The 26,974-nt window shown below is 49.0% G+C and overlaps 1 protein-coding gene across 1 annotated transcript in view; it reads left to right on the top strand.

Annotated features, from left to right (window-relative positions):
* Nucleotides 1-26,974, top strand: part of LOC122384630 (protein tweety-like) — a 57,880-nt gene that overhangs the window by 2,707 nt on the left and 28,199 nt on the right. Inside the window, exons 2-9 of the mRNA XM_043372227.1 lie at nt 187-321; nt 10,801-10,961; nt 11,327-11,438; nt 11,806-11,928; nt 12,456-12,577; nt 19,804-19,899; nt 20,307-20,379; nt 22,903-23,136. Coding sequence (XP_043228162.1) covers nt 205-321; nt 10,801-10,961; nt 11,327-11,438; nt 11,806-11,928; nt 12,456-12,577; nt 19,804-19,899; nt 20,307-20,379; nt 22,903-23,136 — 1,038 coding nt within the window. The 5' untranslated portion in view covers nt 187-204. The remainder of the gene's footprint in view (nt 1-186; nt 322-10,800; nt 10,962-11,326; nt 11,439-11,805; nt 11,929-12,455; nt 12,578-19,803; nt 19,900-20,306; nt 20,380-22,902; nt 23,137-26,974) is intronic.

Raw genomic sequence — 26,974 nt, 5'->3', positions numbered from 1 at the left:
CTTAAGTGCACCAGGTTGAAGTGAGCTGCAGGAAGTGATGCTACAGGCTGAGGTGCACATTTAGCACAATACTGAACAGATGCCCAGTCGATATCATATTTTTTTTTTTTTTATCTACTGAAGGCTCAAGTCTGAATCATCCAGCAGTACCCAACTCCTGAAGCAAGTCCCGTCGTTTCCCGGCAGGTGGCGCAGGGCCGAGCGATGCAGGAGTTTGTAGCCCCCGAGCTGGCTCAGCTGCTGCATCGCCTTCCGCATGTCAACACGTCCCTACAGCCAGTGTCGGCGCAGTTCAACCTCTCCAGCGCTAGCTATAAGGAGGTAAGGCCTGGGCGCCATGTAAGTCCTTCAGGTGCCTAATGAACAAGGCAGTGAAGCGGCTAGGTCATTCCGAACACTACACAGCCAACGTCTTTCAGGGGTTTAATACTGTGTAGTGGCCCCTGGCCACACAACACAAGTATTGAAAGTTATGAATTGGCTTGACAGTGCAGAACAATGCATTGAGCCCAGTTGGTGTGTATATGAGGATGAAGGTGAATGTTTTAAATCCAGACTGAGGAATCATGGATTTCCAGAGGTATATTCAGAGAAGTGAGGGCTAAACTAGGATTGCCTGATGGCTTGTTGTGAGGGGCTGTTTTAGGTTACATATTGGTTGGTTTCCTGGACTCCTGGATATCGGGCAAGTGTGGGTATCTGTGACGACAGATGAAGAAACTAATTTTCTCACTTTGCTAGTGTCATACCTTCACCTACCTATTCTCTCTACTCACTGGTGAATTGTAAGGAGCTGTGGGTGCTCGGGCACCGCAAATCCACCGCCGCAGCGCTCCGGCTTGGCTTTGGGCCGCAGCAGACGGCGGAGGTCAAGGTCACCGGCGCTGGGGCTGGAGCGGCGGTTTGTGGTGCCCAAACACCCACGGTTCCTACAATTACTCACCTATATCTCTATTTTGTATCTCTATTTGGAAACCACTTGAGTGTGTTCACTGTTCATTATAACCCGGTTTGAGGTGAAATGATGGTTTTGCATCTGTGATGCTGAACCAAGGGCCAAGAATGCCGCTGTTGCTTTAGATCTTCTGTTTGTCCCTAAGCAGCGTTTCATGGTATTTTCGACATCTCTACGTAGTCAGCGGAGGGCTACGTAGTGTCCGGCGATGTTGGCATGACTTATTTGCCACCTTCCTGAATCGATACTGAATGCTAACAGTTTGTATTTTTCCGCCCCCATTACCAACCTATGGATTCTCCCGGTCACCACCACAACCTCCCGTCACCCCCCCCCCCACCCCCCCCCCCCCCTTCCCTCTCCAGGTCACCACACAATATTGTCACCTTTTCCTCTGGACCCTCACCCCCCCCCCCTTCCGATCGGACACAGTCCCCCACTACACCCCCCCCCCCTCCAAACCTCGCCCCCTTCCCTTCCCCTGGTGCCACACGGCACACAATCTGTTCAGTGTCATATGACCTCACTCGGTGTCATATGTCACCTTCGTCGACCGCGTGGTTATTTCCCTCTGGCTAAAAATCCTTACACCCACACCACAGTGATGAGGTACAGGTTGGTTATTATCTCCCTCCAGGGATTAGAGCTGTGGGACGGTCAAACATGTGAGACATTCCTTGACGTTCCTTGGGAGTTGGGAAAGGTCAAAAGCGATATATTACCCTCGACGCCGTCCAGGCTGATCACGCAAGGGCTGTTAGATGCTGGGCTGGTTGAGCTCAAGATTTCTTCTTCTTTTTTTTTCTTGCTTCCTAGGCTGAGCTAGGATGCATCTTTTTTCTTTTTTGCATCTTGTATTTTGTCGTGAATTCTCTAGATTTTGTATCGAACTGTAAAAAAGCAAGCTGTTGCCGGGCTGTGTAGACTTAATGTGGAGTCGAGTCATGCTGGTCTTATCGAAGCTTTATGCGCTAATGTTCTGTCCTGTGCAAATCCGTAAATGTGGTCTGTCATATGGCAGCAATTACGATATTTTTAGTCGGCAGGGGAGTCGTTGGTGTATGACATTTGCTAATGGCAAGCCAGACAGCGTGTCAGCTACCGGCCTCGGCTGAACTTTGTAAAGATATAAATCAGTAGATGAGATCAGCTCAGCGCTATGTTGACTGCCGGGTCTGTGCAGTTTACCTATAACCTACATCAGCTCAGCAGTAGCAAACATTGGACATAAGAGGTGTAGAGGCGGTGCAATTCGCTGTGATCGTTAGAGAGACGGTTGCTAATGGATATAATGACTTTTGGTGTATTGGGCAGTGACCTGAAAAACGCTAGATTTTACGGTAATCTAAGCATCATGACATCCTATGATGTTGCCCGTGATCCTGCTGATTTGGTTCCGGTTAAGTAAGTGTGTGCTCGAGTTAAAGCCCATAAAGACACCCTCTATGGCCCAGTAATCCCCCTTAAGTACCTAATAATTCAGTCAAGAGTAAACGATCGATATAACGATTTAGGCCAGGCGCTGTCGTTGTCATAAGAAACACATCGAAAACAGCACTTGAGCTATCAGATAGTAAACAATACTCATGTCGTTTTTCATCAGTCAATACCGTGTGTAGTTACAGTACCTGCCAATTTCCCGTGTCCTAGCCAGGAACAGTGCCTAGCCTCACCATTAAGCTCGTACCAGTTGACTTACAGCACTGTCCCGTCGGCTGTACCATGACCCCCCTCTCCCCCCTCCCCGCGCCCGATCCGCCGACCGCGCGCCGGAAACAGTTCATTGTCATCGCTCGTGTGCCGCTGGCTAAGCCTGAGGGGAGGGGAGGGGTGGTTGTGTACCTTCTGAAGGTCGTATTGGTTGGGTCATGTTGGCTGTTTAAGAGGTTTTAATTAAAGACTTCCAGGAGAGCTAAAATGGACGTAGTGTCGTGGCTGATCGGTTTTGGGTGTGATGTGTCTCATCAGCACCCATTTGTGTTGGAAAATGAGATCCGTTGAACGCCTCTTCAAAGTGGAAAACGTCAAACGTGTCCGTCTCGATAGTCGATACCTCCATTCCCTCATACCCCGCCGCGACCCTGACACGGGCCACCATCACCAATCGCGCCGTGCGATATCCATGGCCGTATGTTCGAAATGTGCTGCACTATCGGCCGGCGCGACCTACACGGCCGGGGTTTACACTGCACAGATATGGGGGACGGGTCGGGGCTAATGTGGGCGACATTTGGCGGTGAAGGGCGGGCCTACCCAGCGATTTAAAGGAGGAAATGATTGTATGGCCGTTGATTGTGGGTGATTTTTAGGGGTTTGAGTTGAAAGACGTCGCACCTGCGTGTGATAAGGCGCTTGTGATTTGGGTTAAGTCGTGGCTTCAGCTGGATTGCTACCTGTTGTAAATCATACGTGCTGCGTAGTAAAAGTCTGCTCCACACTGTCCAGCGTGTTGTAAGCCTATTTTTTAGATAAGCTGGCTATGATACACGTCACAGCTCCAGTGCGTGCATTCTTTTATTTCCTGCACTCTTTTATTTCACTTTTGAAATCATTTATCAGTGTTGGGCGCCGATGGCCAGCGTAGTCCGGATGTTCTTAACCCGCGCCCCGTAGGGGGGGGGGCCGAAACGGCCCCCCCCTATCCTTTTCCGTCGATATCTCCTAAACGGCTGCAGATATCGCCACCAAACTTTCAGGACCCCTCCGGGCATCAATTTCACACATTGTGACCAAAAAATTTTCCAGAGGCTGTGATAGGTTGGCCACAAATGACGTCAGAATGACGTCATGCTCTGCCATTTTCGACCGAAAAAAGACCTTCCCGAGAAGAGCTGTCAGGCCTACAGCTTTGAAGATACAGAAAAATGATCGCAACATAAAAGGTGTAAAATTGACAGGGCTACAAAACTGCTATCTCGGATTTTGAAATTTTTGAGTTTTGACCCCCAAAAACCAAAAAAGCAATTTTTTGGAAATATTAGCAAAAAAAAAATCCAAAAAGTTTTTTGAGTTTCGAAAAACCGGAATATGTGATAGTACCTGCCGTCTTCTATCTACATACCAAATTTCAGATCGATATCTCGTTTTTTGGCCAAGTTATAGCGAAAAAACTGTTCAAAAATGATAACGTAAAATTTTCAAACTCAATTTTTGGCAATTCTAGACCACGTAGTGAGAAACAAAGACCACCATTGAACTCCCCGTGACGAGCTGCATCGAATCAATACCCATTTTATGCAAAAATATCAACTTTGAAATTTGACCTAATTTGACCTGATCTTGACCTGACCTTGACCTGAACTTCACCAAAACGTGACCTAAGCTGGCCCCAAAGGCTGCCTGACCCACATAATCGCATTTGTCATGTAAAATGGACCATAAAACATGTATCACACGACACTTTCATATTGTGATCCCAGTGACCTGACCTCTGTGACCTGACCTGGTATTAGTGACCTCAGATAGCAAAGTATTTGTTTGACGAACAATGTATCATTGATGTTTTTCAATAACTTACCAATTTACTCGATTTCACAAAACATTTCTTGAAATGCCTGTGAACGGTGAAAATCCGACCTTTGACCTGACCTGTGACGTCATCGGTTTGACCTAGGTCAATGAAATCTGGTCACAAGGTAGTTCCCTGGTGGGGCTATCGAACGCCGTTTGAATTTTGAAAATCGGCCGGTAAATTTCCGAGATCTTAGGGGGGCCGAAACTCTCTCTCTCTCTCTCTCTCTCTCTCTCTCTCTCTCTCTCTCTCTCTCTCTCTCTCTCTCTCTCTCTCTCTCTCTCTCTCTCTCTCTCTCTCTCTCTCTCTCTCTCTCTCTCTCCCTCTCCCTCTCCCTCTCCCTCTCCCTCTCCCTCTCCCTCTCCCTCTCCCTCTCCCTCTCCCTCTCCCTCTCCCTCTCCCTCTCCCTCTCCCTCTCCCTCTCCCTCTCCCTCTCCCTCCCCTTCCCTCCCCTCCCTCCCTCCCTCCCCTGGTCGAGATGTCTGTATCATCCTCCATGTCTGATATGACACATCACTACGTCAGTACCTTCAGTGACGTCACTGCACTCAGTGAGGTCGATCTCAGATCTCTGGTTGTCTGTCCCGCGTGCTGAACAATAAGCAGGTTTTCCATATCAGTGAGTCACCCCTGTGCCAGCTCCGTCGGGACCCCGGTCTGGTCTGGAATCCCGTTTGTCGGTTTTTAGCGGCGGTTTTAGGCGGCTGATAGTGCTGGAGTGGTGTGAGCTTTTGTCAGACCTGTCGCGCGGTGGTTTGGGTGGTTGTTTAGTGATAAAAGGTTACACGATATCGGTCCAGAGTGGCAGGTTTTGCAGGCTGCGAGGCCTGGTTTGCGCTGGCATAGATTTAGAGTTGCAGGATTGAAACAGAAATTCGTCTGCGAATTTTAATGCTGGTATAATGAGTCATCAGTCACAAGATGGACGTAGTCAAGCAAGATCACCCACTGTCTGTATATGGCTACCCTATGTCCTACATCTGAATCAGCATCCCCACCTTGAACCACGAGCCATCCGTCATCGTATCCCCGGAACGGAAGCGCTCACATGTCCCTCCCCCGCGCGACTGGGCTGCTGCTAGCGTGTCTGGTCGTACCCGACCCCTATCTGACTCAGCTGCTACCATAGGGTGACCCTACTCCCTTCTCAGATATCCAGCATCCACCAGCTGTTTATAGGAGTTACCCAACGCACTCCGCGCGGTGGTGTTCAGAAGGGTGCAAAAACTACCCCACGTGCGCAGCGGGGGTGGGTGGTGACAAGTGGGTCTGGAGGGGGTGCCAGAGATGTTCAACAGATGGAGGTTGGCAGAGACGGGCGCGAAATGTTTATTGTACTGCGTGCGGCTACGCAGAGAATGTGAGGTGCTGTTGAACATCGATTTTCGCGAGCTGCAAGGTTCGTATTGATTTTATGATAATACGATGATGTTCGGCGATTAAGTGACAGTGAAATGCCTTGTTATGCAGCTGCTTGCAAGGGTCCGTTATGTAACGTTTCTGAAATAGCTACAATTGACAAAGCGCCTATTGAAGCTATTGAAAATTGGCTGAGCATGTGATTGTCAGACATTTAAGACACGATTATTTATGACGAGAAAAGTGCACTTTTACCCGGATTGCCAGAGTTCGTGTGTAGGAGTAGCTGATGCTCCGAACTAACTTCAATCCCTCTCGATATCTCCCCCTGAATCAACCAGCGCCGAATGAATACCAAACGATCGTCCCACATTTCCCGAGCGTCAGTGAAAGTTAGTACCAACTCTCCCTCAACATAAAATCGCCCTCACGCGCCCTCAAACCCCCTATCTTTGTGTCCGGCCCCGTGTCGACTTTTCTCGCCCGTGCTCCCTGAGAACATTCAGTATTCTCCACTGAGACTACATTCTCCACTGAGACCGTGCAGTGGTCTCCGCCGGACCGGGACTGTCGTCCGGTACGGCCGGATGCCGGTAGAGACGGCTCGTTAAATGCTCACGGGGTCGACCTCGGGCGCGGGTCAATGCATTACGGATGGGCGGCGACTCCTGCTGTGCATGCCTGGCGGTGTGTGTATGTCTGTATGTCTGACTGACTGACTGACTGACTGACTGACTTTCTGTCTTTCCGTCTGTCTTTCTGTCTGACTGAATGACTGTGAGATAGGGTCTCTCTCTCTCTCTCTCTCTCTCTCTCTCTCTCTCTCTCTCTCTCTCTCTCTCTCTCTCTCTCTCTCTCTCTCTCTCTCCCTCGTCTCCTCTTCCATGTTTACTTCCCCCACCCATTGTCCATGACCAGAAGTCTAGCAGGATCACGATACCAATCAGACAAGGTGCAGTCCATTGTGCGCTGTGCACATAATGTGCACGTCACTCACTGGACATGTCAATGGACCATCCGTTCAATCAACACGCTACATTAGCCGGAGCATCAGACCTCGCTCGGCACAAACCCATTACATTGGCAGTGCAGTTCTGTTCCTATAGTGAACTCATATCGATCGATGTTAATATAAAACTAGCCTCTGCTCTGTAAGGCAGTCATACCGGTACGCCAACGCAGCACGCTTGTATCTACTTAATGCCGTTACCATAGCGGGTTGCTCGCATAATCCTCCTGCAAAGTGACCGCTGCACGCACTAGGAAGGGGCGGGGGAGGGGGGGGGGGGTGGAGCAAGGGGTTCTTCAACCGAGGAGAGTTGTATTTCTGCTCTAAAACTGGGTCGAACACTGGCTCGAAGCAGGAAGGGTTTGGTGGGCTCGTTTTTGTGCAATTGCGTAGTCAATCACCGTTAATTTCAGTTACCGGTTGCGACGTTTTTTACATGTGTTACTGCGGCGAACAGTCTGTGTTGTTAACAGCCGTTCAGCACCAATGGTCGACAAACAACGGGAGCTCTGTCGGTGGGGGTCCGGACGGCGCCTACGGGCTATTCTTGTCTTCCATTCTGTTCGCTGGGTGGTGGGGTGGACTCTCTCTCTCTCTCTCTCTCTCTCTCTCTCTCTCTCTCTCTCTCTCTCTCTCTCTCTCTCTCTCTCTCTCTCTCTCTCTCTCCCTCTCTCTCTCCGCTCTCTCTCTCTCCGTCCTCTCCCCCTTCCTTCCTCTTTTCTCACCGTTTCTCACCCGTCAATTCTGGTATCCGTCGCTCTTCTCACCCCTCCGCCTCTCAGCCCTCGTCATATGGCGCCCCTCCCTCTCCTCTGTTCCCCATCTGGCTCCAATCTGCCCCTCCTCTGTCCGTCTCGTGACAACGGTCTGTGTGTGATCCTGTGGGCTCGGGAGACAGTCTGGCCCGGAGCAGAAGGGAGTGGTGGGTTCAGGATGTTGGACATGGGAGCGGTATGGTGCACTGGGCGCACCTTTACCATTGCTTCACTGCGGCTGCTGCTATTGCGGCTGCTGATTGTCTGTCTTGTTGCGAGCTACTTTATTTGGGGCTATTGTAGTCATGACTGCTCTAGTCGTGGCCATTCTAGTCGCAGCGACTATTACTCCATCTGCTATGCTAGCAGAGCAGCTGCTATCTAGTCTCTGCTCCTGCTGCTTGAGTCGCGGCTGCTTCAGTCGTTGCTCCCGACTGTCCCAACTCGCTCTCGCAGCAGGGGTGTCTCACTTTGAGCCGTCTGCTGCAGCCATCTCCGCTGTCACGCCGATCACTAAAGGCGCCGCGATGAGTGACGCTGGTGCGGCGAGGTGCGCCGCACGACCGCTCTCAGTGACGAAAGGTGGCGCAGATCGGCTTAGCCCGGCGCGGCGCGGCGCGTGCGTCTCGGCGCCGGCACGACGAGTGGGTGTGCGCACGTGTGGAGAAGTGCGACGAGTCACCGACCTTGTCCCTCCGGACTGACAGAGTCGCGGCAGGACGGACACGGCTGAAACGAGGGGAGAGGGAGGGAGAGTGACGGGGAGAGAGGGCCATATGCCCGCCTGGCTCCGTGCCAGGGGCTCCAGCCGTTACCAGACTGGGTACCGTGGCCCGGCAGGCGTCACCGCCAGGCAGCAGGAGGCAGACTGCCGGCTGATTCACCGGCTACAGGCCAAGGCGCGTGGAATCGTACTGCACACAGGCTGTCAGATGGAGAGCAGAGCTATTGTTTCAGAGTTGGAAGCGGACAGCGTGCTGTCGTGGATGAGCGGAGTAGCCGTTTGTAGTATGTCCTGTGGTGTACGGGGGATGGATGGACTGTGTTGTCCTCTTGTCGTCCCTCTTGCTCTATACTGTCGGTGCTGCTCTCCCGTATCGCTCTCCGCTCTCTATCTTATTCTCTTCTGACCTTCTCCTCGCTCTTCGCTGCTCGCTCTCTCTCTCTCTCTCTCTCTCTCTCTCTCTCTCTCTCTCTCTCTCTCTCTCTCTCTCTCTCTCTCTCTCTCTCTCTCTCTCTCTCTCTCTCCCCCCCCCGTCGTTTCCTGTTTTCCTCTCTCTCGTCATTCGCCCGGCGTCCGGACGCCGTTTCTAACCTTGCAAGCCGTTTGATATGTTGCAGTCTGTCCAGCTGCGAGCGCTGATAGCTGCTGTTCATAAGTGAGTTCTGGGACAGATGTCCTGGGTGATGAGAAGGCTCTGGTCTATTATTCCTCTTATAATAGTGTCTTAGGAAACTGCTAAGTGCTATGCCTCTCTGATCTGTTTTCGGGCTTGACTTAGAAGTGCCGCAGTTTTACTAAAACTTGACCATCAGAATTTCCCACAATGTTCCATGGATCAGACGATAACTATGAATGCGATGCTCCGTGGAAAAGGAAGCTGTCTTGGATGAGTTTTTTTTCTTATGCGTTTTTTATCCCTTCAGAAACTCGACGGAAATGTTCGTCGTAACGTCAGGCACGGTGATGTAGAGAATATCTTCTGGTCGACCTGGCTCTTGCATGCATATGACCGAATATCTCCAATCCCGCGACTGATTTTCCTTACAGGACGACTCGGTAACGAACTTAGTCCCGGTCGCTTCTTCCCACCATCCCGACGGGTCGGTGTAAAACTCATTAGCTGGGTTTCATCAGAGCAAGCTATTGCAATATTCTCCCGATGATATTCGCTGTTGGCTCTGAGCCAGGCAGTGCTGCAGAGTGCTACGCAATGCGCCCCGGGTGTGTTTTTAACACAAATGGGCCGGCTGGGGTGGGGTGGGGTGTGCACAGATTTCACAATTGCCGGTATTGTGCGATTTGTATTCAATGTGGTATCTAGTGGATCGTGTGCAGATTTATTCCGGGCGTTGTTATGCTTGATTGAGTGCCTGCTATAAAAGTATAATCGGCTTGAAACTCCATAAGCATATGAGACTGGAAATAGTACCAATATTAGCCCTATTGATAACCGATCTACTAATCCATATCGACGTGGATATCGGCTCACCTCTTATTGGCTGTTTACAGCTGCGTATTTATATTGTGCAAAAAAGCTAGGAATTGTTCTGGTATGCCCGTTATATTGGATAGATATTGCTGTCATCGTGCTTTTACATTTTAGCTTGTCAGAAGAATCCACAATCGGAATTGATTTATAACATTTATATTTGCTATTTCTGTCTGGGTTTGATAAGACTTTTAGCTATTATGTTCGTTTGCTGTGTCAGTGGATGCTTTGTGGACGCAGTGGGCTGGTGTTCAGTTGCCATAGTAACCTGTCTTCTGAGCTGATACATCTCTGACACACTCATCATCTCGCATCGGGGAGACCGTATTTGGCCACTGAGATGTCCCGTGTCTTAGGCCGCACCTCTGGCTGCCCTATGAACTATGCAGTGATTCAGTATCTGCTAGATCCCTTATGTGGTCAATGACTCAATGCATCCCTTGGATAGGCAATGCGGGGTTCTCAACTACACTGCATCTCTTCTAGACATCACTTACAGACCCCCGGTGACCTTATGTTGCTGATGACTAATCGCTTATAAACCTGCCGGTTAAGTTTCGATTGGTTAATTACATCATAAACACGACAGCGTTTTTCAAGAATTTCGTGCATCGTTGCTTTCAGTTATAAACTTGCCTCGCCGCCGTGCCATGTTTATTTGTGCAAGTACATGTGCACTAGATATTGACCTGTGCACAGTGTGCAGCTGTGCACTGCCCGGGAGCTGTTATCGTCATTTGGAGCGGGGCTACATCCTGTTTGTAATTCACAGACTCTGTGTCTTATCTCAAAATGACAGCATCCGTAACTAGAGCGCGTTGAACTGCGTTAAAACGTGGCTATGCTTGTTTGAAACTCCAAGGAAACATGCACCCTTTTCATTATCAGGCTGTTTTAAAAACACAACTCTGCTTTCCACATTATCAGTGAATTATCGATGCCAGATGTATCGATTATTGCCGGCTCTGACGGTATTGTATCGTGTTCTATTTTTGCAGTCGCTGCTGGTGGTGGGCGCCGTTCCTTCGCTGTGGTTGGTGCTCACGCTGCTGTTGCTGCTCGTGTACCTCCTGACCCGCTGCTGCTGTGGAAAACACAAACAGAGACACTCGTTTGTCGGACTCAAGTGGACGCTGGGCTTCACGGCAGTGCTCACCTGGTCAGTGCTGACATCTGACGGCGGGATGGGGAACTAGGGGTTGATAGTGGCCGCTATGTGCGGTGCGGACTCTCCGCTCCGTAGAATGGAGTGGAGTTGATTACTTTTTTCGAAGAGTGCATCTTCGGAGATTGTCGTGTTTTTTTTTTTGTTTAATTGATGCTCATGCATTTTGGGAGACTGTGAAGGTGGCTGGATTCTTACGCTCGGCATTGGAGATTTGTACCAGAGTAAATGCACCAGAACCGTTGGTCACGAACCGGTAATACCGATTTCACCGGCATTCATTATATGCCGCGAAGTCGGCGCTGGTAATTCTATAATCCCTCACATACCCTGACCATCTCCCCGGCCACTTTCCGCAGTTTGGTGATCGCCGGCGGTTTCTATGGCAACCACACGCTGCACGAGGGCGCCACCGAGTTTGTGGACGCCACACAGAATATCGCCGATACGTTCGATGGTGTACGAAATGAGGTGAGAATGGGGAGTACATAGTCAACTGTGTTGTCAGGGAGTCGGCTGTAACTATCAGGAACGGAGGACTTTCGGAGGACATCAGCTGTTACTGACGCTGTGTCTATGTTTCGCGGTTTATTTAGGGTTTTAATGGTTGTATTTTCATTTTTATTCTGTGTTTTCATAAACTGTTGCATTGCCATTCATTGCTATCATCTTATACCGTAACTTAAAAATGCCGGCTCTTTCACAAGGCCCTCGTTCCATGTCCCCTTGTTCGACTCTTATCTTTCCTAGGCATTTTTCTTCTTCTTCGCAAGACCCCTAGGCCCTAGTCCCCGCCCATCTCTAGAGTCTGTCTAAAGTATCTATTCTCTGTCCACAGACGTCAGTGGTGGAGACCACACTGCTGCGCGGCGTGGGCCGCAGCTCCCAGCAGCTCCAGAAGCTGTTCCAGTCGGGAGCGAGGCCCAACAACGCCTCCATCTACGGCTGGCTCGACAAACAGGTAATTAGGGGGAAGTGCAGGCGAATGGGTAAGCAAGTAATGCGAGGATACACAAAGAAAGGAAAAGGAGGATCGGGAAATGAGAAATAGAAGGGGTGAGAAAAATAGTAGAGAGATGGCTGGATTTACACAACAAAGCAGGAGGTGAACTGCATTGGTTACCGGAGGGATGATAGAAGCAGCTGTATCAGACCTAATAATGTGGTATATCTCTGCTGGACAAACACGGTAGCTGGGCCAGCGAGTACTGATCGGCTCCATGATCAGTTGATTACCATTTTGGGGTAGAGCTAAATGAGGCTGTATGCCAGACAGTTTAAGTTCTACATAGACCTCGAGATGATAAAAGGTATGAGCAGGGCATCCTGATTGTGCTTCGATGTTGAGGTCCTCTCCCGGACAGTCTGGCGTCCGCTGTCGGTACTACAAGTTCCCGTTTTGTCCGCCAGATGACAGTGCTGGACGGTAACGTGTCGACCAGCCTGGCGTCCGCTGTCGGTACTAAAAGTTCCCGTTTTGTCCGCCAGATGACAGTGCTGGACGGTAACGTGTCGACCAGCCTGACCTCCGCCCGCCTGCTGGCCGTCAAACTGAAGGACGTTCAGCAGGACGCGCTGCCCGTCTACGTCAGGCTCTCCGAGACTATCAGGTGGGTGACGGGGGATATGATGACACCGGGACACCCGTCCGTCGTTTCCATCCTCAGGATGTTCAAATCCTTCTCCTCCACGCCTCTTTCCCCTGCGCCGGGCTGGACAGGCAACTTTATCTCATGCGGGCAGCTCTTTGGGAGCGGCACCATTGCTCCCAGGTGAGCACACCGGTAGCAGTGGTGCAGTGAGTGCTTGGGGGGGGGGGGCTGGTCGGCCTGTCCATTCGGACGGGCTCAGCCCCGGCGACTCACCTGGGTGCTCGCCCAGACCAATGTCTCTTCCTAATTCCTATCATCCTTCCGGCTCAGAAATGGTCTTGTCAGACCGAAAGGACCTGACCCAACAAAAGAAAAACGCCATCCTCAGGACAAACGCATCCACATCCCGCTTCATTCTTCCTTTGCGGGCTGGCGGTCACCCCGCGTGACAACCGGTGGAGGAGGTCGGTTCCACACCGGGACCTGTGTAAATCTTCTCCGGGATGACCGTTAGGGAGGCGGGCGGACTGTCCCGACGGGGCAATCCGGTCCCACCGGGACGGTCTCACCTCCGCGGCTCTCCGTCGGTGTCCAGCACAGCCCAGTGTCTACACCCTATCCTAGCATCCCATAGCGCTGCAATGGTCTTACCAGGCCGAAAGGGCTTACTCCAAACAAAACAAACAAACTAACAGACACTGACATACTGGCTTTTCTAGATTGTCAGATGGATGTCGGTTGACGAGTGACATTGACGCTTGTACTGACACCGAGATTGACACCAAGTTTGACACTGTCACCTGTGCGGAGACTGACACTAACACTCCTGAATGACACGCTAACTCGGTGTCCGATTCTTCGATGCTTTCAAATGGTTGGTGAGTGATGGAAACACTTGTGATCATAACATCTTTGACACCGATATCGTTAAAGACACTGCCAGGACTAAGTATATAAATTGACAAGTGTTGCTGAGCGTATAGGAAGGCCTTAAATTAATTATTGTTCATTTGTTTTAAACTAAGACTAAAGCTAATGTTTATTTTTAAACATTAGCTTTAGTCTTAGTTTAAAACAAATGAACAATAATTAATTTAAGGCCTTCCTATACGCTCAGCAACTGCCAGGACTGTTGATTCTAAGATTGGCCCACCATTGCCAATAAACACATATCGGCACTAGCGGAAACGAAAACACGAAAACAATGACAATGTGGCGTCATTTGGTGTTTGGCGTGTCATTTGATGTGACATTGTGGTGTCAGTAACAATGTTGTGACAATATGTCTTTTAGTGGCAGGCATTGTCTTTAGTATCGACACTGCCCTTATCATTTATGGCGTTGCTTCTGACACCAGTTCCGACACTGTGTTTGACACGGTCGCTGACACCAATTATGAGAACGCTGACCCCCCCCCCCCTCCCCGTCCTGGCTGACCCGCGCCCTCGTTCCAACATTGCTGCTGACCTTAACCCTGGCAGAAGCCTTTGATCGCGACTTCAATGGAGCTAATTGAAGGGCGCCGACTCCGGTGCTGACGGGTTGACCCCGTGTTATATCCTATCTGTGACGCACTTCCGAACGATGACCTGCAAGTCACGTGTTCAGGGACCTGACCGTGGTCGTTTTTATTTTGTTGTGTGCCTATATTGAAAAACATGCTTATAGTCCAGTATGGCACCCACAGCGTCCATAGCAGCGAAGTCATAGACAGGCGTTTACGACAGTTACGCTTACGAAGTCTCAACAGGTTTGTTGGTCACCTTGGTGGGTCTATCATAGTAGCACTGAGTAGCTAAGGCTAGGTAATGACGCGATAGGCAAGGGTGCGATGGTTCCTCACGTATGTCAGACAGTTACGTTCGGTATGACTGTTTGGTTTGGCACTACGCGCACAATCCCTTCAAGTGTGAGTCGTTGATCCTGGCGGAAATGTGCAATCTGTATTGCCAGATAGGAGATTTTGTTGATCTTTCGTCAAATATCACAGAGTAATAGCGGTCAAAGGCTTATTGCCAATATTACCCGACATTCAGTCGTGTTTGCTGCTCACGTCTTGTTGACCATCACTGAACGGTTGGCAACAGGAGGAATATATTCTGTCCGTGTGGGGTGTATGATGTAGGCCGGTTACTGATCGGGAGAGATAGGCCTGTTGCCGAGGCGAGGTTTTATGTTGGAAATGAGAGACGTTCAACCTCTTATGGCGGAAATGAATTTATATTTGATTGCTCTTGAAGCGGGCAGTTAAACGAGTTGTTTCTTTGAAGTGGCGGTATTTTTCCTACTCATTTCGGGTGTTCAGGATTCTCTAAAATTGTTTGTCTTTGAAGGCTTTGCTCTTGTATTTTTGTACAACGGTAGTGAATTTTGTAGTTTTGTACTTTCCTTGTGTTGCAATGCGCTTTTATCGCATCTAAGTTGTACATCCACCTACGCATAGCCCTGGAAGCATTTGACGTCAAAGTATCTCATTTTACGCCGCTCCAAACGACGTCGATTTGGTAAAAAGCGGACATCAAAGTGTCGCATTTTTACGCCTCTGTGAACGCTGGCGATTGTGTAAAGATCAATGGCATACTCGGAATTCGAAACTGACCGCCCTCTAACTGTTTCATGTGACATTTACCCAAACCAAACAAAAGAACTGCGGGCTCTTCATGGCTGAAAGCCAGCGGACCGAGCTCTTGCGTAGTTTTGTCAGCCTGTCAATACGAACTTTGTCGTTCCACTTCAGTGATTTCGTGAGTTTGCTCCGCTCACTTCATCTGAGTATTTCGTTAGTTTGCTATAGGCACGAGCTCCATTATCCTGCTCGTGTTGCAATCCTTGTCGTCTTGACTCCATCGGTCTTGGCAAGATAGAGCTAGTCATGCGTAACTTGACTAATGACTCAATATTTCATCCCACCTCCAATCCACCTCGCCTAAAATCAAAAAGCTGCCTCGCTCCACCAGAAATCCATAACCCCGGGCATGCCTTATAAACCGTGAACCGGTAACTTCCGTATCGAAATGACGCTTGTGATCGATCTACCCCGGCACTGTATTCATCCATCCACACCCACATCTAGTCGGGAATACATGGGCCGTATTCCATTCTGTATTCCGGTCTGAATTATATTCGCCGTACTTCCGAAACGCTTCCGTCCGCCGCCGCGGGCACTAGCCACGAATTTCCGCCTCGGTCACGACTTTTCCCGAGGGGCGAAACGTGACTCGGGCTCGGCGATGACCACTTTCGACGTCCCAGGCACGTGTCGCAGAGAGCTGCGTCGTAGGAGTGACCTACGGTGCGTCAACTAAAGTGACGAGTGCGTCAGCTTATGTGACATTGCGTCAGACTTTGCCGCAGTGTTTTCCAGCGGTCGTTTTGGTGTGGTCTCTCCGACAATTGTCACACTAATGTTCCACTGCGAGACCGGGGGATATGAGCAGCGCTCTCGGGGTATGACGCCGCTGAACTCGGGCACGCGCCGTGACGTCATAGGTCGTGCTGTATGACGTCACAGATGTCAGGGGTCGGCCCGAGTCGACTCTGGAATATTCGGGGAAATGTCTACTGCGATGTTGAGCTGCTTAGAGTGGGGAGTATGTCTCTCATTACCCCTCCAACCTTCTTCACTTTTTCTTCTCATCATTTTCTCATCATTCCCATCATTTTCTCTTCTATTCTATATCCATCTTTTCATTAATTCTCCGTAGTCTTTTCCTATCTCACTTTCTCTCATCCGCATCTGCTGTTCTCTCCCATTTCGCCTTTTTTCACTCTTCTGTCGGCTCCTTTCCGGGCTCAACTGTGAACAGCAGTTAACAAGTGAATGTAAAGTGTGACATAGGGAAGGCTGACCATTGGGTAGATCTGTGGTTGCAGCTTACCTCTTTGGTCAGAGCCGGGGACAGGTTACGCCCTGAGGACAGCGGCAGAGGGGGGAGATGACCGAGGGCAGAGCCGGGGCGCTGAGAGGTCATATGAGGGGTGCTGTTCCGTGAGGAGCCCCTGACGTGATAGCTCACGCGCCCATAGGTAATCTATCGACTGAAGCTATGATGCAATGACAGACGCGATCGGGGAATCGGAGGTAGCGAGATCGATTCGCCTTGTTACTAGTGCTGCGACGGTCGCAGGTGATTTTGACGTGTGTCAGTGCTTTTGTCACCGTGTGGCGAGTTCACTGGTGTTTATACCGCACGTGGTTTCATGTGACCCGTGCGGAGAAGACTGGCGGGTCGAGAGGTCAGTGCTGTGTCCCCTGGTGTGACAAGTGTGTGATGGATGTGATCCAATACAATAAGTGCTATGAAAAAAAAGAGATCGATTCGCTGTATCTCTGCCAAGACCTTTTGTGCATTGGGGGATGAAAGAACCTGGGTCAAAGTTTCGCTAGGGTTCGTTGTTTTGTGATATACCTGATGCGAATAAATATATGAATTGTCTTTAACCTGTCAAGTTTCCGGACCTATTGTCCCATTGAAGATGTGTCGTCAGGGTTCTTTGTAGCCAACTTAGAGCAAACACGATTAGTGATGTAATGCTGGCATGAAAGGGAATCTACAGGGTGATTTTTTATACAGGGCAAAAAGTAAAGAGCAATGGCGGTACCAGAAAACACATCAACTGACAGCAAATGTAAATCTTTGTAATAAGCACATTCTGACATTTCATTTGCACACAAGAACTTTGAGTTTGAGCTCCGTTTAGGCTTACAGAACGTGCTCGAAGTGAGCACAGTTTTAATGCACGCAAGCCTGGAGTAATTGGCGATTTTGGGGAAAACATATTGTTGTGCGCCATTTTCACGGAACTTCACAACAGAATGAGTCCCAAGAAGTCTCTAAAAGGTCTTAAAAACAAAATGATAAGCAATTTCCTTTTACGTAGATATACTATTTTCGCGTTTGTTATATGTTTTGGTATCTCTAGGCTTAAAAACTTTTTGCCCTGTAAAAAAATCACCCTGTAGACTTAATTAGAGGTGTTTGAACCCTCAGAGGATATTGTACGTCTTCTTCAAGACGTAACTTTGTTTTCTTTGAACGGGATAACGTCAGGAACGATGCATTAAAGTTAGTTATATCAGCTCATTTCCACATTTCGCACGAAGATTATCCCTAATCTGTGGATCACATTTCCCCGTTTCTGATAGCATTTATTATTATCAACCATCTGACGTCGACAGGGAATAATGAATTTACATCATGTTCACGATAAGGAAAGGTTCTGGTGTCTATTTGATACTCGTTTGCGTCTTTGACGTAAGAAGAAACATATCAACGCTGGGACAAAAACAGATGATTCCCGTTCATTAGCCGTAAGAATCAATACCAGTGACGTTACGGTAATAAGCCCAGTGTGGTCACTGAATACCCAGCAACGCACGTCAATGGGCCATATAGTCAGCTGGTATTTACCGGAGCTGTGCGCGTTAGTTATGAACCGCGTAATAACTCAGGGGATATAGAGGATTCTTCATGGCTCCGAGTGGAAGATAAGGATATCTTTTCCAAGCGGGTTACTGAAAAACCGAGCGACGAAGGAGCGAGGTTTTTCTGTAACACGCGAGGAAAAGATATCCTATCTTCCACGAGTGAGCCATGAGGAATCCTATATCTTTCTATGTTGAGGTTTATTCTTGATTAATAAAATATTATATTTAAATGTATTCATCTATGCAAAAATAGATCCAGAGTAGTTTGTTCATATTTCATAAGTTTCATCAATAAACAACAATTAAAAATGTTGTTCGGTTATTGACCCATCATCACTTGAACTCTTGATTTTTCGCAATGAACCCTCGAGACCTTATCTTTGCATCTCAGAGGGATGCAGAGATAACAATTTCTTATCTCTGCATCTCAGAAGAGTGCAAGATAGAAATATCCCTGCACTGTAGACCCAATGGCAAATAAACCTCAACTAGAAAGATAGGCAGATTCGGGCTGCTAGGCGTTCGGGAAAGTGTGCGCTATAGGATATTCTAATTGAGTAGGGTAAAATATGATGACGGGTGATCTGCCAACTGCAGGATATGATAAAATTAATGACGAGTTTTACAGAATGCGTGAATATCCCTCTTCGTCCATTAGTTGCTCTGACGTTTGTGGGTATGTTACACGATCGGATTTGCGTCAGCATGTGCTGGGATTCACGTTAATGTTGAGCTTAAGTTACACGTTAGTCTTTTCTCGGACGTTTTCCCGGGTAAATGTCTGAAGATCAGTATTCAGCATCTGAGCTGTAGCACTAATTTGTGTGCGATCCATTAATAATACTGTTAGCTTCTTGAGACTAAGTTTTAGCTGCAAAACTCAAAATCCACCGAGTTCTTTGATGCTCATGGTCTAGATGTTTTGTCACATGGAGATACCGCTGCAGTAGCTGCCATCCACATTAATAAATACGAATCCATCCATCCTCAGACGTGACATGAATCCACAATCCATCCCCCCCCCCCACCTCATTGAGGTCACTGACCCAGCCGTGCTGTCTGTCGTCACCCTTCAGAAACTGGAGCGCCATGATGCGACCCCATCAGACCGCACTTTCAGAGCTCCACATGACTGTCGGGGGGTTATAGACCCGTGTGGGGCGAGATGCGACGATGACGACTGACCTGGTTCGGTGATGGGTGTCGCCTCTGGTGGGATTGTCCCGCCGGAACGGGGATGGGTGGGATGTGGGAGGGAGGGATGCAGCGGCGGGAAGATGTTGGGGTGTTGGTGGGATGGCCTGGGTGCGAATGGTTTGCGGTTGATTAGCATTTTGAGTAAAGAAGTGTCAGGTCATTTGTATCCTTCGTGTGGGCGACGACGATATGTCATAGTTTGAGTGCGATGTTATGAATGTCTGAGGTGGCTGTGCGTGACAGTGTTATAAACAGATTGATGTTAAATGGTGTTCATGTGTGCAACTTCCTTTGACAGGTGATCTAATGTGAGACCCTTCAACCTGGATGTGTGTTTTAAGGCATCACAGGATTGTGTTTCCAGTGCAGCTGTGCTCTGTTGTTACATGAGGCCGACATTTGACGTATCGGTATCTGTATCTTCCATATGGCCCGCCACGATGGGCCTGCCTTGTCTGACACTCCTGTCCCTATATGTTGACAGGTGGCCGCCACGATGGGCCTGCTCTGTCTGCTGGTCATCTGACACTCCTGTCCCTATTTGTTGACAGGTGGCCCGCCACGATGGGCCTGCTCTGTCTGCTGGTCATCTGACACTCCTGTCCCTATTTGTTGACAGGTGGCCCGCCACGATGGGTCTGCTCTGTCTGCTGGCTATCTCCTGCCTGGCCCTGCTGGTGGGCGTCATCAGACACTCGCGCTGTCTGCTCATCACGTGAGTCCAAAACGGCTGAGAGCCTGAGTTTGGCTTCGGTTAATTAGTATTTTAGTGTTTTTAGTGTGGATTTAGGGTTGAGAGCGTGTGTGGGTCGTAGCTCAGAGCTGGACTTTCTGAATGACTGTTGTAAATGTGGGTTGTCGGATGTCCCATCAAAAGCTTACGTGTTTCGGAGTTTTTTTTTTTTTTTTTTACTGCTGGCGACCGTAACTTTTGTCGCTCCTGCAAGTTATCGCTCTACTCAAAGTCTCCGTCAGAAATCAGTCTCAACACCTTGTCATTGTATGTCGAACTGTCACCGTCAAACTGTCACCGTCAAACTGTCACCGTCAAACTGTCACCGTCAAACTGTCACCGTCAAAATGTCACCGTCTCACCAACTGACTCACTGTTCCCGTCCCCAGGTTCTCCATAATGTCGCTGTTCGCGGTCATCATCTGTTTCCTGCTCTCGTCTCTGCACGCCGCCGTTACTCTGGTAAGAAATCCTCCAACACCCAATTTACCGCTAATTAAACTCCCTCCGAACACCCCTTGTTAGCGTTATGCCTCACGCCGTCGTCTATTTTTGGTCTACTTTAGACTGAGCCCCTCTGAGACTGTGAGCAGACGCCTTGTCAACTAAGCACGTCTTTTTACCGTCGCCCGTGTGCGGAGATGACCTATAACCCTCAGCGGTGGTGACCTCTGACACGTGTGCGCGTTTGCGCTAAATTTAGCCCGGTCGTGACTTGGACGGTAAGACGTTCTTATATCAATGTGCGTCGGCATGGCTCAGTAACCAGTGCGATAGGCCTCTTAAATTGAAACGTGCGCTCAGCTTACGAATATAAGTCTCTACTTGCGGAGATTACATGAAGAATGCGGTGTTTCTGAGCCAATTACTGTGAGTAGTCGGAGCCGAGGGAAGAGGTTACGGCTGCCGCCGGGCCCAGTGGGACGGCTGGGCGTATAGTGACGTCACGGCGAGATTTGATGACGTCACTGAGTCCGCCCCGGGCTGAACTGGTGGCGACACTGATAAGTGGAACAGATGAGGCAATGGAGAGTTTATGCGGTGCGGCTTTTGGTAGGTACGTGGCTAAAACGTGGTGGAATTTTCCCGTGAGAAGCTCTTCGCCAAAAGATATTTAAGGCGATGAGTTTTCATTCTTGGAATAGTTTTTACGCGTGATGTGGTGTTTTTACACCTAGAAACAATTAATATTTAAAGTCGCGTGCCTTTTAGAGGAGCTTTTCATTCAAACCCTGTTTCATTCGGCTTCTCGGCAACATACCTATATTGGGTAGTTGTTCCGAACTTCGTGTGGGGAAAAATCCGTAATTTGAAGTTCAAACATTCTGTAGCGCTCTACTCTAGTTCAAGTGTTATTTTCAGTTGGCTCTTGCCTTGTGCGTGTAACTTGAGATTCGTTAGTGAGTACCAAAATACACACTAAGAACTCGGGGTGCGTGCCCATTAGAAACACCATCCGACTTATGTACCGTGCTAGCAGCGCTGTACCGTGCCGCGTGACATTCGATGCCTGGTTTCATCAATTCTGCGTATTGCAGCGTGAAGACGGGTACCGAACGACCGAGAATAACGCCACACAAAGTCAGCACATACATTTCAGCGATGGGTGATTTGTAAGTCAAGCATATTAGCATCTCTGGACGTTTCGGCCGTTTTGAAGACTTGACATGTCTCTAAACTGACGGATGCGAACCTGTTAGCACGACTGTAATGTAAATATACTTCAGGCAATCGGTAACTGAGTCTCTGCAACGGAAGATGTCACGTTGCAGGCCACGCGACCCGGCCGGTGTTCGTCTATTAATTGGAAAACTTTGCAGTAACTTGGCGCTCAGCCTCTTGACTTTGTGACCTGAGAGTTTGTCTTGACGTCTTTCAGTTACATGTGTCGTCTTAACGTGCACTTCTCCTTAGCTACGACTCCCCGGTAACAACCTCCCGACTGCTGAACCCGACCCCCGGTGAGCGATATGAAGATGTCTTCTCAAACTCGCGCCGGAGATTGAAGTTCTTTGAAGTGTGGATCCGGTTGAATGTTGCTAATTAATAGTGGGTGGGAGTAGAGTGATAAGACGCTGAGATGTCCCTGGCATATCCGTCTCCGGGGCTCGAGTTTCGCTGGTGCGTCGTCTTCTATGGAGCAAGATGCACACACTTACACGGTTTGATCCTAAATTAATTTCAACGCGAGCCTGAATTAGTCGGTCGCGTGGTGTGCTTCGTAGGGCGTTGGACTCCCGGTGGTGAGATCCCGGGTTCGAGGCGCTCGGGGTTAGGTATTATGAAGCTCTTGACGGCGATAGTTTGCGGTTGGTGGGAGCGGCCGCAACCAATTGAGATTAGTTGAGTGGGGCAGGCCGTGTCCGGCTCCTTGACGAGCGACTTTGGAATCTGAATTCTCCCGTTACCCGAATTAGCGCAAATGGACGGTAGAATGTAGGGGTCTACGCAACAAGCTCTGCTTAGCGTCGGCTCCGGCTCTGTCAATCAGTCCATTCAAACATTCGAGCTAAATGTATTTTAAACTTGTAAAAGAAAATTGTTTTCTACATGATTTGGTTAATTCGACTGATACTTGAAGTTGTGAAGTGTTGCGTGAACTGGCCTCGGGTTTCTCTCCCCTTTGACCTTTCCCCTCTTCCCTCATGGCATGCCCCATATCTGCATACGGTCCGGTCGTGTCGGCTCGGGATTCGCTATGGAGTACGTCCCCCAGACCCCTGTATGTACCCTGACCTATCTCTCCCTCCGGGCATAACCTACTTACTTTCTGTGTGTGGCCCGTGACCTCGCCTCGGTTTGCGGTGTGGAGTACGTCCCCTGTAACACTTGCTCCCCGTATAACCCCCCCCTCTCTCTCTCTCTCTCTCTCTCTCTCTCTCTCTCTCTCTCTCTCTCTCCCTCCCTCTCCCTCTCCCTCTCTCTCTCTCTCTCTCTCCCTCTCTCTCTCCCCCTCCTCTGACCTCTCTGCCCCCTCTCCCCCAGGGTATAGCCGATTTTTGCGTGTGGCCGGACGCCGCCGTCCGTTACTCTCTCCGGGACGAGTTTCCTCCGTCCATCTCCGACTCTGCCGTGGAGTATTACCTCAACTGTAGCCGACCGCAGCGGCCCTCTCCCTGGACAGAGCAGCTGACCAAGGGAGAGCAGAGCGCCGCGGAGCTGGAGAGGAGCGTCAGAGAGGTGTACGAGGTTGCCGTCAAGTACTACCCCTCGCAACAGGTGGGTAGTAGCGGGTGGGGGGTATTGTGTGTACTGTCCATTAACTATAACAGTGTGGAATAGATCAAGGAACACTGCCATTGACTCATGGGAATAGGAGGAACTAAAGGGTACTACCCTTCACAGCGGGTGGGTAGTAGTGGGCACTACCCCTCCGGTAGGTGATGAGTAGTGTTCTTATGTGGGTAGCGGTGGTTACTACTTACTACCCACAGGAATAGTGGGGAGCTGCGGGGAGCTAGAGGGGTTAGATGTTTTGGCTCGTAAGGGATTTTAAAGATGTCATGAAGTAGTAGGTCACCAGCGTCCCACGACGGACACCTAAGTAATTAGAACTTACGGCATTGAATGTTTTTAAGTTGCCTAAATCAAACATACCTACTAGTCTGTGATATGTAACTGATAAAATAGCCGGCATTAGAGCGAAGTCGTGAACTGCAGCGCAGTTTGTGCAGGCGCAGCTCTGCAGGTCCCCAGTTCTGCGATTTTGACGTGGGCACCAATCAGGATGCAAACGAAATTACGGATATGACCAGGCAGTGACGCATGATCACTTTCGATAATTGATGCATTTAAGAGCCGTTTACATACCCGATTAATGGGAATAACGACATCGGAGATCATTAATGGGTCGTATAGTCGCTAAGTGATGACGCACCTGGCATGGGTTTCTGATGTTACGTAAGATAAAGACCCCTTAAGGCCGGAACACAGCTTTAAAGGCCGGAACACAGCACTCGCTTGCAAATCGCGTCGAACTCGCGTCAAGCGCGGAAATCGCTTCGTTCGCTGTGTTTTCACTTGCAATTCAGCTCACAACTCGCGTCGAAAACGCGTCCCGCTTGGAAAACGCTTTGCGCTCCCAACTCGCGGCTGAAACGCGTTGATTATTGATTACACTTGACCTTTGCACGTGACATCTTAGCATATCCATGCGTCTGTTTCATGATAAAATTTTATGCGGCGTTCTTTCGATGAAATTTTTTTTAGCTTTGGTATTTTAAATGACGTTCTCCTCGATCATTGATTAAAATCAGCACAGGTTAAATGTTACTTTCTTTTGTAGGAAATTCCTTAAAAACAGTTGATGCCATGCCACACAGGTAGTTCATCATGCCACATTGGAACTTAACTATAATTTGTTCAGTCAATTTTAGTATTTTAGTCAGTATTTGTTTGCCACGTATCATGGTCACAATCGGTTATTCAGAAGTTTTCCAAACGAATACATCACCGCTCTTGCAAATCTAAAAACTGTTATCGTTCAATCTAATCTAGCAATTCATTCAATCTAATAATCCAACGATTACCATCCGTAAGTAAACTACATGTCTCTCCTTTTGCGTTATGCAAATCACAGGACACTGGCGGATCCAGCTCAGAGTTTTGGGAGCGGCAAACCATAACAGTTAGCGTTTCTTTCCATGCACCGTCTATAGGCGTAATGTTAAAATTTTGCCGTTTGGGAGGGGCAAATGCCCTATTTGCTCTCCCCTGGATCCGCCACTGTCACAGGATATACTTAATCCTCGCCCGCACATGCCATTTTCCCATCCTAGAACGCACATGGGGGGGGGGTGCCATCCTCCCGCGCCATTTCGTTCCTGTTGGAGATAAAGCTTCGCGGTAGAGACCAAAAAGATTCTTTGGGAAGAGACAAATTCAATGATACCCAGTTTTACCTTATCCCTCGCCGGCACAGGGGGGGGGGGGGTTGATGCAACCCCCCTAAGGTTTTTCGCGAATAACTCGCGTAAAAAGCGGCCGATCGCGACGAAACTTTCAGTACCCTCGCATTGCTCAATTTTATGACCCTGACCCAAATGACCTTTGACCTGTGACCTCTTTTCCGAGACCATGTTTGGCCGGAATCGCGATTCGGCGTATGTCGGCTCGCATTAGCCGCGCGTTTGCAAGCTTTTCGTGGTTTCAAACGTTCCAACATGTGATTTGATGTTGCTCCCATACATTAGGGTGGGTGTCAAGGTCACCTGAAGGTCAGGTCAGGTCATTGACCTTTGGTGACCTCTGGTGACCTCGTTTCACTTTTTGAGTTTTACATGTTTCTAGGCTAGTTTTTGGAGCTGAATTCGAATTTAGCAACCATTTGAACATTTACGAAGTAGTTTTGGTGCCTTCGTAACATGTTACGAAGCTGTCAGAGGCGGTTGACACCTATTACGAATACCCGTCACAACCCCTACCGGTTGACCTGACCTGACCTGACCCGACCTGGTCTAAATGCCTAAAGACATCATCTCTGATCAAAACTAACACGATATTCGTGATCAGCACCCCGGAAAACCACATAGAAGCCACACTTTACGACTTTCTAACAGGTCACGATTTTCCCGGTTTTCGGGTCATTGACCTGACCTGGAAGGTCACCCGATGACCTAGGACCTTAAGATTGGGTATCATCGGCTTCCTCTCGTGACGGGCAACACGCTCGTTTTTTCTGCGAAGCTCTAGCTCGATCAGGGGCCAAACGCGAGGGGGGTCGTACCACCCCCCCCCCCCTTGTGCCGTCGAAGGACGCAAAATGGCCTGTGCCGGCGAGGGTTATCAGGTCAGTCATTAACCTTCCAAGTCAGGTCAAACTAAAAAATGTTGCTGTTTTGGGTCACCGTTGGATATCAAGTGCGCTGCTCATCATATAGGTACCGATGACGATGCTGTTTTGTGGTGCCAAGCCAGCTAGGACCTCTTTGTCACACTATCCGACTAGGTTTTTGCTGCTGAGGTCATTTCAGGTCAAGTTAGGTCAAGGTCAATGATATGTGTTTGCATGTCTGTGAGTGTATGTGTGTGTACTGATGTGTGCACCGATTGTTTATGTGTCCATATTACATGAAATCATGAAATGAGAAGGTTTTACCAAAAATACAGTCAAAGAAACTTCACGAAAAGTAAATTCAGCTTGCCTAAATCGCAATGATTTTAGATGACATAGGTTGACCTTGACCCTGACCTTGACATCTGTACATCGTCGAACAACATGTTCCATGATAGGTGGAAGGTAAGACTGGCAAAAAAAGGCTGAAATCAAGGTGTCAAAAGCTGACAAGACCCATAGCCAACGCAAGATATTAGGTATTTGTCATTTGGGTCATGACATGACCTGAAGAACAAGGTCATATCTCCGAAACCAAAAACCACAGAAGCTTAACATTTTTCAGTGGACATCAAGAAAGGATAGAGGAGCAGCTATACGAAACCAGGCTTCTAGCTCTAAAAATGTTGAGTGCAGAGCAGAAAAACTACCTGGGGGGGGGGGGGGGGAGGATGGCAACCTCCTCCTCCCCCGATGTGCGGGCGAGGGTTAACAATAACATGACATTGCAGTCTTATTTAACCCGCGCCCCTGTTTAACCCGCGCCCCCGCTGTAGCTCGAAATTGGCGACAATACTTCTGCACTCTCTCAAGGCTGGCAGGTGTAGCATTCATTTTACTTTCTTAAACAGCAAGCTGAAAATGATAGAGCAACTACTTATGCTTGAATTTTGTCGTTCTACAAAGGTCTGCAAAGTGGCTAAGTTGCCCCGCTAGCAGGGTTATTTTGCCGGTGGGGTAGAGCAATTTGGCCGGTGTTAATTTGAGGCCTGGATTTTATGTTACGGGCAAGTCAGCTTCAGCGCCATCAATGACATGTGTCCTTAACGCATTTTTAGGCTGACTCGATGTCGGACTTATCTTCGAATGATTTTGACTCAGGTCTTATTTCAGCATTTTCCTGCACAACTGAAAATGCGCTTCCTTAGCATACACTGCTAAATCAAACATTTGCATTTTATTTGTGGTGAAAAAAAAAAACGTTAACTGTTTATTCTAGTCAGG

The sequence above is a fragment of the Amphibalanus amphitrite genome, unplaced genomic scaffold (genome assembly GCF_019059575.1).
Source record: "Amphibalanus amphitrite isolate SeventyFive unplaced genomic scaffold, NRLGWU_Aamphi_draft 000194F_arrow, whole genome shotgun sequence".
Lineage (NCBI taxonomy): Eukaryota > Metazoa > Arthropoda > Thecostraca > Balanomorpha > Balanidae > Amphibalanus > Amphibalanus amphitrite.
Note: the sequence above shows the minus strand (reverse complement) of the source record. Positions and strands in the feature narration are given on the sequence as shown.